Source organism: Puntigrus tetrazona, chromosome 4 (assembly GCF_018831695.1).
Source record: "Puntigrus tetrazona isolate hp1 chromosome 4, ASM1883169v1, whole genome shotgun sequence".
In the NCBI taxonomy this organism is placed as follows: Eukaryota; Metazoa; Chordata; class Actinopteri; order Cypriniformes; family Cyprinidae; genus Puntigrus; species Puntigrus tetrazona.
The window spans coordinates 13855380-13873458 of record NC_056702.1 but is presented as its reverse complement, the minus strand read 5'-3'; the positions used below and the strand labels follow the sequence as shown (position 1 = coordinate 13873458).

Below are 18079 nucleotides of genomic sequence, written 5' to 3'. Positions count from 1 at the left end.
AAAAACCATCAGCTTCGTTTTAAAATGTAGTAAACTGCCTAGCTAGAGAGCACTTTTACTCATCATAGGTTGTTTTAAAAAGTGGTCAAAATTGCAGTATCCAAGGTGTTGTAAATTTCACACGAAAGCAAAAGATTATCCCACGCAAACAGGTTCAATGAGAAGCCCACAGTGGTCAACCAAACCATTTTCTGTTGGTCACCGCGGTGTATCCACATTGTCAACTTGAACTTGTTGCACAGTTTGTGTGGGGAAATCTTTCGCTATCACAAGAAACCCTTGACTGTGTTTCTACAGAAATGGCTGGATTCCTTGATTCCATTGTATCACACCCTGTTGCCAGTGGATGGTGCACCATTTTGTAAATATTTTGACAAAGTTTTGCTAATGTGACCGGCCCTTAAAAAGTTGGTTCACCCCAATATTGTGGAAGTCAATGGCTTCCGTTACCCGCATTCTAACAATTCTCTAAATAATTTTTTGGTGCTCAATAGAAAAAAGAAACTTGGAACATCTTGAGGGTGAGTAAATGATGACCTAATTGTTTGTGACATGTATGTGAAGTAAAAAGAACTGATTGGAGAAATTGCAAATAATTTCATTACAATCCACAGAAACATCTCATTATTAAGTCATTTTGAATGCGTGAAGGCCTTAATTAAAGCACATGTGTGTATGTAAATGTCCACACTGAAAACCACAGAAAATATGCATTTTTACAAGAAGAGCTCCTTTATTAATGTAGGGACCAGACAGAGAAAATGATTATGGGAAGATCAAAGCAAATCAGGTAAGCTATTTTTGTGTTTCTAATACAACATCAGTCCCTGAACGGAACAATTGCATTGAATTGAAAGACTGTGGCTAAAACATGGAAATATTGCAAAAGTGGTTATTTTTATATGTGAATGAAATTACGTATGTCCACTTTAGCAATACATTTAGAACACCTGCAAACAAAATTTTGCAAAGATTTATGAGTAGCAAGCAGTTTCTTACTGTTTGTCCAGGGTTTTGGTTCTTTCTGTTGCGTTCTGGCTCCTATCCTGAGCTTTTCTGCGGGTGAGGGGCGAGCGGTCCAGAGACTTCCTTTCTGTAGCCGTTGGAGATCTGGCACTGGAGCTACACATTAGACAAAAGCCAGTGTGATTCAAAAACCTCACATCAGACATGACAGTAATGATTATTAGGAAGTGTGAGAGTGTTTACGGAGAGTTTCGAATAAAGTAAAGATGTCTAACTTGTTCAAAGGTGATTACGTAAATATATGTTTTCATAATACATGGATTTCGCTTTCATTCTGTTTGCCAGACACTTACACGGGATTTGTCCTGGATGCTGAGCTAGAGGTGAAAGCTACCGAGTCTCTGTCCCCTAAGTAGGGAACGGGTGCTGGTTCTTTATGTCCTTCTGGACTCTCCACCACAGGAAGCAGAGGGGCAGAGAAATCCTCTGGAGGGGCGTCAGGGTCACCAGTGTTGGCATAAAGCAGCTCCATTTGGGTGGTGGTTCGTCTGCGAGCCTAAATGCATCATATACTCCAATAATGAATTCATCTAAGGATTATTTTGTCACGCTTTTGTCTTACGATCTAGCATTGAGCTCATTTAACGCTCTCAACATTCTTTTTTTTTCTCTTTATTGAAGATAATTAGGGCTTGTGTTACCGTCATCATTGTTGTATGATAAACTACTAGTCTGTAATTATTAATTAGTGAAACCATAATTATGTGGATAACACAGTGGGAAGTAAATAATACAAAACTAAATAAGCTATTTTAACAAGCTGCTTGTCGGAACGGTTTTTGATCACGCTGTATTTTAATTTATTTATTATTAAATGAGTTGTTTTTAAATATCCAGTTGTGTTAATAAATGTACAAGCCCCTTGCAAAATTCGCAAACCGTTATTAATTATAACAAAGTAATAAGTAATATGTACATAACCTTGAATCTTGATGCTGCGTGTCATTTCCTGGATAATCCACGGTGCGTTTCTGTTTTGTGGTTCATGAGTCCCTTGTTTGTCTTAAACAGTTCAACTGCCTGCCATTCTTTAGAAAAATCCTCCAGCTTCTGCACATTCTTTGGCTTTACAGCATTTTCGGCATATAAACAATTTCCAACAGCGCCTGTATGATTTTGACGTCCCTATTTTCACATGGAGGACAATTGGGAAACTTTAACAAAACTATTATATAAGGTGAAAACATTTAACACAACGCATTAAGAGCTGAGGAGTGTAAACTGGAATTGGGTGATCAAGGTAAATTGTACATATTTTGAATGCTTATGTAGCATTTATGTGGTACATTAGTCAATGAAAAGTAAAAAGGGAAGGGTTCAAATATGCAGAGGATGCTGAAAAACCAAAGAATGTGCAGGAGCTTTTTTTCAAGAACAGAAGATAGTTTAACTGCTCAGGGCCACACACAGGAACATGGATAATCCAGAAAACGGCACAGTGTTAAGATTCAAGGGTATGTAAACTTTTGAACGGGTTCTTTTTTTTAAATTATTTTGTCTTGTGGTGCATGTATAGACATCTGTTTTGTGAAATAGCTTATTTAGTTATTTCACATAACATGCAACTGTCATGTAACCTCTTATTTAGTTTAAATGATTAAAATGTGCCAGAATTACTACGGTTCTACCTTGTTCCTGGCTTTGGTTTCTCCACAAAGTTTCATGAGATCCGAAGCCAAACAACTATAAAAGACGCAGAAACAGATGTTGACATTGATTGAAATGCACACCAGAGCCAAATAACCGTTTGGTGATGAAAACTCAACAGTTTCAGAAGTTGGTTCAATTAGCCTTCATCAAATGACTCAAAAACTGAATGAAGTCGATACGGATTTGCTATTGAGTTTAAAGAGTTTTATTGGCTTGACTCTAGTGCTTTACCTCTTCTCTGTGGCTGGACTCTGTGCCGATTCATCACTGCTGCTTTCATCGCCATTTTCTGAGCAAACACGCATGCACACACACACTTTAGCATCAGGAACATTTCGCTCCCTCATTTTAGCTTTGTCAGTATGATATCAGTGAACATAAATATTCAAGCGACATGCATCATAGTGTTGTTATCACAACCCTGAATTCAACAGAACTAGAGGAGAGGAGATATGGTCAGTCTACAGCCAGGTCACCAGCATTAGGGTTGCAAACATTTTTTAAAAGGATGTGTGGTCACTAAGTCAGACGCAGAGAAAGGAAAATAGTTCATGAATATGAAGTTCAGTCTTGCATTTTACCACCTGAAAAGAGACTAAACGAATGATCCATCCATCCATCCATCCATCCATCCATCCATCCATCCATCCATCCATCCATCCATCCATCCATCCATCCATCCATCCATCCATCCATCCATCCATCCATCCATCCATCCATCCATCCATCCATCCATCCATCCATCCATCCATCCATCCATCCATCCATAGATAAGCCATCATCTGCTTTTACAGATTTTAAATGTGAAAAAATTGACTTTCACAAACCGAGAACAGCTAGAAGATTACATCCTCCTTTGCTCTTTAAGCTCTAAAGATTTTTTGTGCTTTTAGTTGATGGTTGATGCTCCAGTTGAGAGACACGTTCCTCAAACAGTAAAGTCCACGGGAGGTGGGGGTTTAAGCAAGACCCATGCAGCTCTACGCTACTGTTACTGTCTGTTAGTCTGAGGGAGGGACACATGCACTGGTGAACAGCTCTAGTGGCCTCTACTTACCCGACGGCACGCTACCTAGTTCTGTTTGAATTCAGGCAACAAAAAGACAAAAGCAAATCAAAATCAAACTAAAAAAACACACAATTATAGACAACCAACGGCTTTACGTGAACATGCGTTTATGCGTGTCAGACCTTGGAGAGCATTCCCGAGCAGAGCATCCAGTTCAGGATTGAGTTCTGCTTTCTCCTTCAGCATGTGGAAGAGCAGCTGGTTCTGTGTGGCGCTGTTGATCTCCGTCTGTTTCAAACGGCCCTCCATCACTTTGATCTGAGACTCCTTCTGTGCAGCTTGTAACCCCTGAGAACAGTTGTTGGACATTACAAATAATATAAAACATAATCGTTCAGTTGGACTCGATAAAGGGTCTTATTATGGATGTAAAATGTACTGCGAGTGTCTGGACCAATGGACCAACGTAAGAATAATTATTCATTGATTTAGCAGTTACCTTATTGATTGCCATCGAGAGAAAATGGTCGAGAAGGACACGGGCCTCAGATAGAGTGCATGAGCTGATCACAGCAGAGACGTCCACTGTATCTCCCTCCTCCTTCAGCAAAAAAAAAAAAACATTGAATCGAACACTCGCATTCCACTATTCAATAACACAGTTTTCCTGTTTCCCACAAGCACCTTGGCCTCTTCCATCTGCATGATGTTGGCCTGGCAGTCTGCGATGCTGTCGTTGATGTAGTCGATGTTAGCGGTCAGTGACTCCATCTCTTCGCTCAGAGAGAGGACGGTCCTGTCCGCGTCGGTGTCTTCGCCGGCGATCTTGTCCCTCTTCCTCGTCACTTTTTCTCTGCGCTTTGTCAACTCCTCGCGTTGCTGTACGTGCAGAATTAAAAGAACAGTTCGTCGATTAACTCGACCTTGAATTTGCTCAAAAGGAAGAATGAGAATGTCTTGTTTTTGAAATTTGTTTAGTAAAATTAAAAAAGTGTGAATAACTAAAAAAAAAAGATGCCGTTTATAATACATATAAACATGTTGTTTATATATTAAATATATTTATAAATACCGAATGCATCAAAAAAATATATAAATAATTTCTAACTATATACTGCATGTGTGTACTTACATGTGCATAATACAAATACACAGCACACATGCATATAAAATGGAAACATATGTAATGAAAAATTTAGTTTTTCGACAACACTGATAAAAAGCCGTTCTCGGTCACCTTAAGCAAGCGGTTCATGTCAGTCTCCATGTTGGAGATGGTCATCCTCTGCATGATGATGTCACTTATGCGCCGCTCTAGCGACTGCCATTTGGCCCGCGCCGCTCTAGTAGAATACACCCCTCCTGTTCTCATCTGGTACTTCCTGAAATATAAGAATCGTGAGCGCATCAGTCACCCGCATACCCGCGAGCCAAGCCTTCTGAAATGAGACGCACATTACCTAGTCCCATTAGGAGCTGTGGCCCCAGGAGTCTGCGGTCTTGTAGAAGCCGTACGGGGTGAAGGCTCCTGCAAAGGCTCTGGTAAGCTGATCTTACGGTTAACCTTGCCTGACGCTGGTCGCACTTGGCGCCTCAGAGCGGTTATCTGATGCAAAGCAGCAGGAAAAAAATCTCAGTATTGTTCTGTATGCGTCACGGTGTGAGTGATTAGAGGCACGGCTCACCCATGAAATTCAGAAAAGGTCTTCATTCGTTTACCCGCATGCTCATCTAAACCCCTAAGGCTTTCATTTATCCAAACAAATTAAGCGATTCTTAATAAAACCTGAAAAATTCCTGGCACTGAAAGTCCATTCCACCAAAACCTTAGACACTTTCGATATTTTTTCTTTAATTTTCTCTATTTATTTTTGTATTGCACTACCTGTCGAAATTTTTTGAACAGTAAAATTTTTATATATTAATTTTTTTTTAAAGAACTCTCTTCTGCTCACCAAAGCCTGAATTTATTTGACCTAAAGTACAAATTCAAAGTATTTTTTACAATACTTAAAGTAATTTATTCCTGTGATTTTAAAGCTGAAATTTTAGCGTCATTAATCCAGTCACATGATCCTTCAAAAATTCAGATTTGCTGCTCAAAAAATATTTATAATAATTCCAATTAATATTATGCTAATGATACTAAAGAATGGAGTAAAAAAAAACAAGTTTTGATCACAGAAATCAATTACATTTGAAAATCTATTCAAATAGAAAGCAGTTATTTTAAACTATAAAAAATTTTCACAATACTACTGCATTTTGTATCAAATAAATAAGTAGAGAATTCTTTAAAATAAATCTAGTGTTCAAAATCTTTTGACTTTCAATAATCTCTAAATCCTTTCTAGCTACAGCTATCAAAACCAGCATTTAAACAAAACCAAATAAAGCTTATATAGCGATTCCCAAATATTTAATCACCTCTTCTGCCCTCCTGCGCAGAATAAGCTCCTGCTGTCTCTTTTGAGCCTCAAGCTGCCTTAGCTGATGCTAAACAAGAAAGGGAAAAGACAACAAGAGAGTGAGCAGGAATTGTATATCCGAGAAGATCCCAGAATTCTCTGGTGCCGTGCGCCACCTCTTGTTTGCGATGGTCTTTCTTGAGTGTGGCGATCTCTCGATTGCGTCGGGTCTCCGTGGCTCTGGTCCTCTCCTGATGTTCCTTCATCTGTTTCATCAAACCCACCTGAGCCAAACAAATCCGTGACGTGACGATGGTTCAGTTAGTCACCTCCGATACTTTCAGCGTTAAACGGCCTCACGCTCGAAACAGGCCTACCTTGGTTTTTTTCATCTCCGTAACTTCCTGCTGCAGCTTCTTCAGCTGTTTCTCGTACTGTGATTGGTTCTTCAGAAGGCGGGCGTGCTCCTTCTGTGCCGACTGCAGCTTCTGCAGCTCCTTGTTCATGGAGTTCAGCTTCTTCTCGTATTCGGACTTTATCTTCTTTGCTTTCTCCTCTGTACACGTCTCCACCGAGCCTGCGCGGAAATGTGAACAGAATATTGGACTTTTAGGGTCACCATTGACTTCCGTAGTAGGAAAAAAAAATACTATGGAAGTAAATGGTGACCCAAAACAGCCTGATTTACGAACTTCCTTTGTGTTTGGCAGAACAAAGAAATTCAGAACTGCTCGAGTAAATGAAGCCAGAATTTACATTTCTGCTTGAACTGTTCTTTAACAACCCATTAACTATGACTTTTGCCTCAATAAACTTCTAATTTGCCGCTTATTAGTTGTTGACGGTTACGCAGAATACGGTTACGCAGAATACGTGCTTTTAAGTACTAATAAACAGTCAATATGTAAATAACAGACACGCTAATAAGCAACCAGCTAATAGTTAGAACGAGTCGCCATGCTAAAGTGTAGCCAACTTTTAAGTAGCAAAATATTGTGATCTTCTGGGACTGTTAAGATGTAGTAGACTCTGCTTATGGTTTGCTCTGTTTAATAGTGCTTTGCGCAAAAGGCCTAGAACTTGTTTATGTACGCATTTTGATCCTAGCTTGAACGGTTTCCAAACTAGCCGTTTTCAAATCAAGCCAGAAGGGGGCACCAGAGATTCACCGAGACTTGAAAGCTGCAGGTGCGTGATTTCATCCAAAGCGCGATCCCATTACTTGCATATTTTGTTTATAGATATTACAAACCACGAGTTATCCTGCGTGCATATGAGCTTGCGCGTGCACCGTACCCATGTTTTGCAGTACACGGTCTCTCTCCAGCTGTGTGTCTCTGATTTTGCTCTGCAGCATCATGAGTTTCTGCTCATACTGTTGTTTGAGGGTGTGCAGACGCCTCTGACTGTTCTCCAGTTCATCGATCAGCCGCTGTTTGATGGCAATCTCACACGTGATGTTGGCCAGGTCTGCCTGGAAGTCCTCTGCCGAAGCGCAAATGCAAAGAATTGAAGTTTTTAACCTCAATAAAAGTCGAGACTTAAGTTAACAAAACAAAAACCCTAAATTGTTTAAATAAAACAATGTTTGAAGTTCATTTAAATTTATTGTTTAACATCATGTTGATAGATAGATAGATAGATAGATAGATAGATAGATAGATAGATAGATAGATAGATAGATAGATAGATAGATCTGAAACATCACAGAATAAATGCAGGCATTGTACCTTTTTCCTCCTCCGAGACAGACTCCTCAGAGCTGTCCACCTCCATCTCATCCTCCTCTTCATCGCCCTCAGCATCCTCACCTTCATCATGATCGCTCCCATCCTTCAAGAGTATCGTCGTGATTAGAAGCAAAATTTTGGCCTCACAGAATGGCAGAGGCTGTAAATATTTTTTCACACGTCGACGCAAGAGAGCGTTAAACCTACCACTTCTGGCTCCTCATTGGCTCTCTCAGAGGCCTCTTTATCCTGCTCGTTATCTGGCCCCTCCTCCTTTATGACGCTGCATGATATCAATGCAATATCATTAAACCTATTAAGTCAAACTCAACAAAAACAAACTCCTTAGTGCCAGCAGGTATATAAACACCCCATGAAATTGAAGAGGTGTCCAAAAATGTTTTGATTTGGCAAATTACGTGATTAATGAACGATTAAACCATTCGGTGTTAGTGAATTAGTTTCATATATTGAGATCGACATAAACGTGAGTTGATTGCGCATCAAGTTCAACTACCAGAATAAAACCCCACTAAATGAAAGAGATTTTGATAAAAGACTAAAGCGTTGTTCCAAATCCTATTGAGCTACCTACAACACTTTAATCTAACAAAGATGTGTTGCTGACATAATTATGATAATAGATAAGATAATGCAATATCTCACATTGTAACAAGTTCATTGATATCTTTCACACAAGGCATCTATTTGTACGCTATGTACTTTTGTGCCACGCTAATGATAATTTAGCTATAATGGTAAGTGCTCAAGAATTACTATGATTCCAGAAAAATAGTTGCAAATTGATTATTCGACCCAAAAAATTGTAGACTATGTGTTATGTCTTTAGCAACCGAGCGTTAGCTTAGCAACATGCTAATATCAAACTTTACCATATGAGAGTACTGTTTGGTGTTGCTGACTACAAGCATGCAGTAGACACAAAGGGAGCTCACTAGGTTTGAAACAGGATCATAAACACTAAGCTCTCAAACCGTTGGTGTTTAAAGTGTTATATTAGAGAACAGAAGAGGACAGTACAATAGGTCAAATTTTCCATGGTGTGCTGACTGGGGTTAGTGGAACAACTAACGTTCTCCAACCTGACGTTCTCAAGGTCTTCATGAGCACCTTCGTCCATCTGCTGGAGTCTTCAAGATTGAGGGGGGTTTGGTGGAGATGAGTGAGAGTAAGAGGAACCACCGAGCCATGGATGATGGCAGAGAAGAACACATGAGGGACACGAATACCTCAATTTTTTATTTTTCCATTTTTTTAAATAAAAGAATCTGAAATGAGCAGTGACTACGCTTATCGTTGCAAATCTATTAACTATTTTAACTATAATTGTTTTAATTGTATTAAATTGTATTAAACCTAAACTATTTTTTTTGTGATTAATCACATTCAAAATAAAAGTTTTTGCATACATATGTGCATATATATATATAATTCAAGAAAAATATGTTTTATATATTAAATATATTTTTATATAATATCAATTATATAAATACATAATTATAATTATTTTAATTGTAATTATTTTCTAAATATATACTGAATGTGTGTTTTGGATGTGATTAATCGTGAATAACTGTTGTCCAGCACTACTTATATTTAATAGTTGAAGATAACTTGGTAATTACATTAATGACTAACTGTGACATACAGTATGAATTTCTTTTTTTTAGGTTGCAATAACCGGTTGCCATTGGTCATGCTGCCTTGTTGCATGTAGACTATTTAAAACTTTTGACAAAGATCGACAGTCCCGTGACTGCCTTTGTTTTACAGAATTTTGCAAATGTTTCCTATTCGAAGCAACTAATCAGAACGAGGATGTCTGTGAGGAAGCGCAGAAACCGTATACCGCATATTCTTTGACACACCCTCCTTTGTCCAGGGATAAAAAAAGGAAATCTGAGTTTCTTGCTCCTCATCTGCACGGTTAAGCATCTGTATCAGTAGCTTACCTCTTCTTTTTCTTTCTCTCCTTTTTCTTCAGTTTTTCCAGGTTTTTCTTTGCAATTTCAATGATTTCGGTGGCATCTTTTTCGGGTGCATGGAGGCTGGGGGTAACGGAGGTTGGACCGTAAAGTGAAGAGCGGGTGGAGGCACGGGTCAGGTTCTTCCGCAGGTTTTCATTTACAGCCTCACTCTCTAGTAGCTTTGCCCTGAAGAGAACAGAGTACACAAACATTACGCACGAGAGAGGTTTTAAGAATGGGTGCACTGCGCTTGCGTACGTTACCTGAGCTCCTCGATTTCTTTGATGTAATTCTGAATCATGTTTCCAATCTCTTCACTCCCTTCACCTGCAAAAGGCCAAAAGAAGATTTAGCTGGGTGTGTAAAAACAAAACAGTCACGTATTTTAGAGATGAAGGAAATGATTCCTCTTGTGTCTAGGAGAGCTTAATCCGTTTAGATAACAGTTAATGCGATTAGGTGTGTCACGATTGTTTTTAAACGGTAAAGGGAAATTTTCTTTATTAAATAGTCGTTTCTCCACTTTCTGAGAATTCAACCCTGTAAACTAAATCATTTCCAACAAAACAAAACAAAACAAAACAAAACAAAAAACAAAACAGAACAAAACAACAAAACAGAACAGAACAGAACAGAACTGAACAGAAAACAGAACAAAACAAAACAAAACAGAACAAAACAGAACAAAACAAAACAAAACAAAACAAAACAAAACAAAACAAAACAAAACAGAACAAAAGAGAACAAAACAGAACAAAACAGAACAAAACAGAACAAAACAGAACAGAACAGAACAGAACAGAAAACAGAACAGAACAAGAACAGAACAAAACAGAACAGAACAGAACAGAACAACAAAACAGAACAAAACAAAACAAAACAAAACAAAAGAGAACAAAAGAGAACAAAACAGAACAAAACAGAAACAAAACAAAACAAAACAAAACAAAACAAAACAAAACAAAACAAAACAAAACAAAAAAAAAAAAAAAAAAAACAGAACAGAACAGAACAGAACAGAACAGAGAACAGAACAGAACAGAACAGAACAGAACAAAACAAAACAAAACAAAACAAAACAGAGAACAAAACAAAACAGAGAACAAAACAAAAAAAAAAAAAAAAAAAAACAACTAAACTAAACTAAACTAAACTAAACTTAACTAAAACGATGGACAGGGTTGCTGTTTGGGAATACCTTCTGGATACATGTACTGTAGTTAAAGACTTATATTTCCCATAAAATATATTAGATTTTTCCTTCTTTCTTTCTTTACAATTTAACCTCAAGTTTATTTTCAAACTGCAGCATTAGTATTGTTGATTTTAAGGTCTCTTGCTATGCATAAGCATTTTCATCGCTAGAGAATCTAAAAGATCTGATATCTGCTTCATGCGTATGTCTGTACCTGCTCTTGCGAGGGTCTGGTTAGCCTGGTCGCTGAGCAGCTGGGTGAGTCTGGCTCTCTGGGCATCAATGGTTTCCTGCATCGCCTTCACTCGTACGCGCAGGTTATTGTTTTCCGTCTGCAGCATCGAATTCTCATGCACCATATCATTGATGCTTTCCAGACCGTCCTCGCCAACCATACGCTTGCCCTTTAAAAAAAACACCAAAAACATAATATAATATAACATAATATTTGTACGTGTTGCAGGTAATTTAACTAAAATCAACTTAAATTGATTTAATCTACTTAATTCAAATTTCGTTTAAGTGAAGTTCCTGTATTATCTTACATAAACGAAATCTAATTTAGTGACAAAAACACCGCACGAACCGTTTTGTATTCCACGAGCTCCATCTGCAGTCGAGCGATCTCTGTTCTCAGAGCGCTGATCTGTTGACTGGCCCGATCCTGGTTCACCATGACTTTGTTCTTGATGTTGCGAGCGCGGTTTGCATATTTTAGCGTGTTAAGGGTCTCCATGAAGTCTCTGTCCGATGGGCTGATGCAGGCGATCATCACCGTCTGGCTGCAGGTCGAAGGGCGACGTTTAAAAAAAAAAGCCCGAAATATCTCTAAAACCGATATAATGTGCAAATGCTTACCTGTTTCCTCCTAAGGAATCTTGAAGCAGGCGAGTGAGCTTGGAGTCACGGTAAGGCACGTGTGTGGAGCGTTTGCTCCTGTCACCCAGAGCACTGATCACATTGCCGAGAGCTAACTTTACCACCATAAAACAAAGACGGAATTAGTAACTATCGAAAGTTAATACAGAACAAATATAAAGTAAATGTCTCGCATTAAAAGAATTCATTATATGAGAACGTATGCTGGAGTGAACAAGGACATAATATCCATTTTTGAGTGAATGATTCTTTTAATGCGTATTATATTGTGTGTGAAAAGGGTTTGTCTGCGAAAACAGGTAACTCCATTTTTTAGTGTTATTATTATTATCTTTTTTTTTTTGCATTAGTTGGCTGTGTTTTTAGTTATTTGTTAACCTATAATAAAAAATAACTGCAGTTTGATTGGCATTAATTAAAACGAACAGCTTTAATTATTTAATTGCTTATGCATTTATGCAAAAATGGACATAACTACAGACATAAAAGATCACCAGGCAATTTTATTATACAGCAATCACGCTAATACTTAAACTCTACTTGTAGCTGAACCCGTGAACCTGTTAAGTATCTCAGTGTTTATGAATCGCCCATTTTCCACGTTTCCTACCAGTCCACAGTTGATAGAAATGCCCTCTTTGGCCCGGTCTCCTGTGGCCCCCGTTCTCTTCAGTCGCTCAGAGCCGGCTAAATCCACAAAGTGAAACTTAGCTGTTAGCGTCTCAAACTCGTTCATTTCTGAAGAGCCATTCGCCAGCCTGTTATCGGTCTCTGTGTCCTGAAAGAAAACATACAGTTAAAAACTGAAGAGGGTGATAGTGTTAAACATAAACATAACATAAATCTAACTACGGTGACCTAAAGGGGTCGTCTTCAATTCAATTAGTTTTGTTGTGGCCACGACATATTAAGTTGTGGGAACGAGGTTGTTTTGTTGAGGGAACTACATATTTTTCTCATGGCAACGAGTTCATTGCGTAAACAAACCTGCGTGACCATAGCAACCTGGCATTATCATAGACGGATAAAACTTTTTTAATAACATTAAAAGTTTAATTTAATATTTGTATAGTAGTGTTATTATTAACTTGTTAGGGCTTTACCTAATTAACATGTATAATTATTACATAAGTATACTTTATGATCGTAGGTTATTTATGCCAGTGCGTGATGATGTTTAAGACATATTATATATATATATATACACATATATTTACAAATGAAAATACCTGAAGGAATCGTACCTCAACGAAACAATAGGCATTAGGCTAAAATTCCAGTCAGCAAAATTAAAGCTTTATTGGTTATTACAAAAGGTCCGTACGTTAAAAAGAGATCGAGATCGGAAAATACAAATATAATAATAAGCTAATAATAACTGATAATAAGCTGCACAAATATTACGGAAAAAGACGATTATGAAACATTCAAATAAATGAGTTTTTTATTTAAACGATTGATATAAAAATGTATTAAAAATGAATTTATAACGAATTAATCTCTGATAATCCCGCGTTGCTACGGTAACGCAGGTTTGTTTACACAATAAGATCCTGGCCACAAGAAAAATATGCAGAAATGGATGTTGTTCCCTCAACCAAATAATCTCGTGGCTACGACATAAGGATGTTATTTTCTCAATCTCGTGGCCACATGTTATATCACATCCCCACGAGTTAATACGCTACAAACTACAAGTCTGGATTTTCTTTCTAAATAGATCTCAACATGCGTCTAATATTCGGTGCAGGCGACTCTATTGCAGTTTGAAAACCAAACAGTATAAGAGACACCTACATCGTCCGAGGCACAGACGCGAACTTGGCACAGGTGGATGGTGAAGATGGCATGAGAGCGTGAGCTCTGGACATTCATCTGAGTGCTGGCTGTGGTGCGGGACAGAGCGCCCAATCTGAGACACTGCATCATCTGAAGGGACAGAGAGGAGAATTCTGGGTAATCGATGTCTTGAGCGTGACTGACAATGACAGAATACACGGACTGATGATGATGGATGGGGAGGTCTTTTAAACTTTAACATATCTGATCGATTTTAACATGGAACAAAAACTATAAAAAAAAAAGATATTAGATTTGTTTTATATAGAAAAAATATAAGATATTTGAATAAAAAAAAAATACAGCATAAATTATAAAATGTACTTTAAAAAGTTTCTGTGAAAATCTAAAATCACTTTTTAATTAACATCGAAAACATTGAAAAAGCAACTGCGAACAATTATCTCATAAACAGCAGATCTGTTTTTTAATACATCTAATTTTGTGATAAATAATAAATGTAGGTAAAAAGTTGTACTTTGTGAAACAGCAGATCGCTTTTTAATACGTATAAATTAAATGGCTGTATTCTTTGGGGGAAAAAAAAAAATGCGTTTTATGTAAATCTGGAAAACATGACCAGTGCAACTTTATTTTATTTATTTGTGTTTTTGCTATAAATGTATTTCATGTATATTGCATAAAATGGACTGATCATTGATTTGTATTAAATCTAAAAACGAGCTTTATTTAAAAACAACTGAAAATAAGTAAACGGAAAAAAAACATTTATGCATTAATATAATTATTTTTAAATTACTTAACTTTTATTTATAAAAAAAATTCTATCAATTATATTATTTATGATATCAGTGCCGTCAAATCAATTAATCTCATCCAAATAACAATACAAAGTTACATTTATTTTTTTCATTGGATGTGATTACAGATTATGTGTGTGTGTGTGTGTGTGTGTGTGTGTACATATACATATATAAAATGCTGAAATGCTTAAGATGTGTCCTCAAACCCTAGCATAAAACCAACCTCTGCTTCAGAGCTAACAGTTCGTGTTGTGACTCCCACTGTGTAAATCCCACCATTGGCATCCTCATGGATCTTAATGTTGGATCTCTGCTTGCGGGCCTCCACGTCTCGAGTGGAATCAAACAGGTCCAGCACCTCCTCGTTGTACAACTACGAAACAAAACGCCGCGCCTTAGTCAGCTGAAAATATGCAGGAGCGGTTAAGTAATTAATTAGCCAAGCTCAGACATGTATGCTAACATCTCCGACGTCTGCCGATCTCTGCCAAAGTTACGACAGGCGCGTTATACTTGTGGCACGCCGTCAACGCCACCCTTTGCATGACAAGCAGCTCTGTTGCACTTATCAGAGGATAAATTTAAGCCTCGGTGCTGATATGGAGAGATAACGCAGCATCTCGACTTCCATTAAGACCAGAAATAACACTGAAAGATCGCTAATGATATAGTTCCTTGAGCTCAGACGAAACCCAGCTACAAGTGAAACTGACAGTCGGGGTCGTTGTATACCTCTAAGAACTGGGCGTTGATCTTAAACTCGGGTACGGGTCGCCCTTGTTCTGTGGCGGCCTGTCTTCGCTCCTCGATGCCCCTGAAGAGGTGGCTGACGGCCCGCGGGATGATTCCCAACTCTTCTTCACTGATGTTCACGTCAAAGCCCGTACCCATTGTGTAGGTCTTTCCCGAACCTGTCTGAAAAGATTCAAGAGGATGTGAGGTTAACCAGCCCTCTCTTATTAGTTGGATGCGTTACATTTTAATCCAGAAATCTAGTCTTGACCGTATCTCTACACCTAAACCTAACCTTGTCTACTAGTTTGAACAAGAAAAACGTTTACAGTGATGCTGTTACATGCTTTTGAAAAATCAATGGGGGAAATGTTCGGGAAGGTTTAAACACAATGTCAAGTTCCTTTTTGTTTTCTTTATATGAAAAACCACGTCTCCACGTCCACCAAAGTCAGCGAAAGTGAGGAAAAAAAGTGATTATTATGTTTGCAATATGGACATTTATCTTCCAAAAATGCATGAATTAGCTACAGGAGGCCTTTATTGGAGAATAAATTTATTACGGATACATGCACTTGATTTCACGTCTTCTGAAAAGTGCCAGGACAATTTTAATAGAACACTGTTCGAATTCGTCTCAAAGGAGAAGGTCTAGGATTCTCCGAAGGCGAGCTGATTTTCATTTTAGGGTGAACTAACCGTTTAATGTGTTCGGTCTTGTCTGAATAAATCTGCTACTCTGCTGTTGCCGTTGGTTATTGCTGTGTTAGTAGATTATTGCTGCTCCTGCAAAGAACGCTGTAAACTTTCAAGTGAACGCTAACCGTTTAAATGTAAACTATCAAGCTAATCGGCTGCGTATGCAACAAGAACCAATCAGCTTGTGACTAGTCATTTAACCCTGCGAACCTCATTGGTTTCTGTTAATAGCCGTCAGTCTGCGCTATCTAGAGATTCATGACTGAACAACACTGACACAGATAGATTTATAGGCATACATTTTAGTCCAATTTAAGTAAAAAAAAATAAAAATAAGCTGGGCACCGTAGCCCGTTGCTGTTGAAATGTGCAGTAAATGCGAAGCAGAGACATTTTCTTTTGCCGAGGCAACTGTGGGGTTGGGGAGTCCAGACAAAAGACGTTTGGGGTCTCTGTCGCCATAGACACACAGAGGAATGACACACGGGGCCTGAGCGCACATCACTCGCTGAAAGAGGCGCTGACGGGAAGACAAGGCCCCAGAACAACAGGGGGAGAATTAACAAAGCCAGAAATGCTTGACGAAGAGGCGAGACTGTTGAGGGAGAGTTTTTTTTTTTTGAGCATTATTCAAAGAAAGAACTTAATATGTAATGCACTACCTCTGTTGGGAAAAAGAAAAAAAACCCAAAACAACGCATTCGGACTGAGGGGATTAAACCTTTTATGTAATATATTAGTGTTAGATTACAAAAAAAAAACATATGCAGCGTTCTTGCCTGAACATGTCCATCGTTCAGGTTCTGAGAGAAGTTTCTTTGCTTTGCTTGATGTGCGGAACGATCCACAATTACTTATATTGTCACTTGTTTCGCATGTTAAAAAAAGGTCAGTGTCAATATAACAATGGCACGGAAAAATACAAATGGCGATAAGCTGAGTAATAAGTTTAGGAATACTGCACCCTAAATAAGATATAAATAACCTACATAGCATCGATGCTATTATGCTTCTGACGATTTTGAGCATTCAACATTGATTTAGGCTTTAGGATTAATAAAACGTGAGGTCGTTGGTGCATATAATTATTAACTTTTGTTTGTTCACAGACGTTCTTTTATTTTAAGCCTTAAGCCAACCCGAAAAATTCAGAACCAGGGTGACGCTAACTTTCAGGTTGGCCTACAAATGATTTAATCGCTGCAGTAACACAAAACTTATTAATAAGATTCATACAAACAAGCCAAAACACAATATATAGTTTCGAACTGCCACGAGAGTGCGCTAAAGGTTATAGTCGGGGCATTTATTTCAATACTAATTCCAATGACGCTAATAAAATTCTTGGGCGACATAGAAAACGTCTGGTCTGAAAACATCAACATTTTCAGCGTTAATTGACTTCATCACTGGGTATTTTACGGTCTTACCTGTCCGTAGGCGAAGATAGTGGCATTATATCCTTCGAAACAGCCTTCGATGAGTTTCTCGGTGCAGTTGCTGTAGATACTGTCCTGCTGCGAGTCCATGTCAAAAACATAGTCAAACGTGAAGGCCTTGTCCTTCCCCAGAACAACCTGGGGCTCCCCAGGGGTCACGAACGTGCAGATGTGACATCCCTCTATCTTTTCCTTTGCCAACTGTGGACGAATCCTGGGAAAAATTGAGGAAAATAATTCATCTGACATGTTAATGAACGTGATAGCGAATTGTTGTTGACGGGTAAAAACCTTGTATATTTCATATTCTAATAATCTACCGATCCGGTGTTTATTTATACCGATTTGTTGTTTTTATTTCATGGGTGCAGTCGAGAAAGTCAAGATCTCAGAGGCCAAATTGCTTATTTTAAAGTTTATAAGCTAATCGTACTAGGTTAGTTGTTACGTAGCGGTTTATCTAAGCCACAAATGATTTTAAAAAGGTCTTCAAGAATACTGCATTGGCGGAAAGTGCCAAAACACTCCAATCCGGGGTTCGCTCATGAGCACAGACGTTCTCTGTTAGAAGAGAGCGGGAGAGGAAGCTCTGGCAACACGATAGGTAAACAGTCACACCCTGGGATTCATTTACTCACGTTTTCTGTTTTCATTATTTAAACCTTTCCTCCGACACAACCTGCTGCTCTGCCTTTTACTTTTTAGCCCTTATTCCGTTGAT

The 18079-nt window shown here is 38.3% G+C and overlaps 1 protein-coding gene across 2 annotated transcripts in view; it reads right to left on the bottom strand.

The window, feature by feature from the left end:
* Window positions 1-18079, bottom strand: part of LOC122343277 (kinesin-like protein KIF21A) — a 31432-nt gene that overhangs the window by 5265 nt on the left and 8088 nt on the right. Inside the window, exons 2-28 of one of the 2 annotated variants that reach the window (XM_043237656.1) lie at window positions 17350-17572; window positions 15221-15403; window positions 14712-14861; window positions 13683-13814; window positions 12496-12663; window positions 11865-11980; window positions 11593-11788; window positions 11221-11410; window positions 10075-10138; window positions 9797-9997; window positions 8927-8974; window positions 8031-8106; window positions 7824-7926; window positions 7390-7578; window positions 6471-6670; window positions 6270-6377; window positions 6113-6181; window positions 5146-5291; window positions 4923-5067; window positions 4370-4564; window positions 4185-4283; window positions 3868-4033; window positions 3734-3754; window positions 2908-2965; window positions 2655-2709; window positions 1320-1522; window positions 1000-1122 (exon numbers count right to left, since the gene is read on the bottom strand). In XM_043237656.1, the coding sequence (XP_043093591.1) occupies window positions 1000-1122; window positions 1320-1522; window positions 2655-2709; window positions 2908-2965; window positions 3734-3754; window positions 3868-4033; window positions 4185-4283; window positions 4370-4564; window positions 4923-5067; window positions 5146-5291; window positions 6113-6181; window positions 6270-6377; window positions 6471-6670; window positions 7390-7578; window positions 7824-7926; window positions 8031-8106; window positions 8927-8974; window positions 9797-9997; window positions 10075-10138; window positions 11221-11410; window positions 11593-11788; window positions 11865-11980; window positions 12496-12663; window positions 13683-13814; window positions 14712-14861; window positions 15221-15403; window positions 17350-17572 (3627 nt within the window). Of the gene's footprint in view, window positions 1-999; window positions 1123-1319; window positions 1523-2654; window positions 2710-2907; window positions 2966-3733; window positions 3755-3867; window positions 4034-4184; window positions 4287-4369; window positions 4565-4922; window positions 5068-5145; window positions 5292-6112; window positions 6182-6269; window positions 6378-6470; window positions 6671-7389; window positions 7579-7823; window positions 7927-8030; window positions 8107-8926; window positions 8975-9796; window positions 9998-10074; window positions 10139-11220; window positions 11411-11592; window positions 11789-11864; window positions 11981-12495; window positions 12664-13682; window positions 13815-14711; window positions 14862-15220; window positions 15404-17349; window positions 17573-18079 lie in introns of both variants that reach the window. The other variant, XM_043237655.1, reaches the window with a different exon arrangement.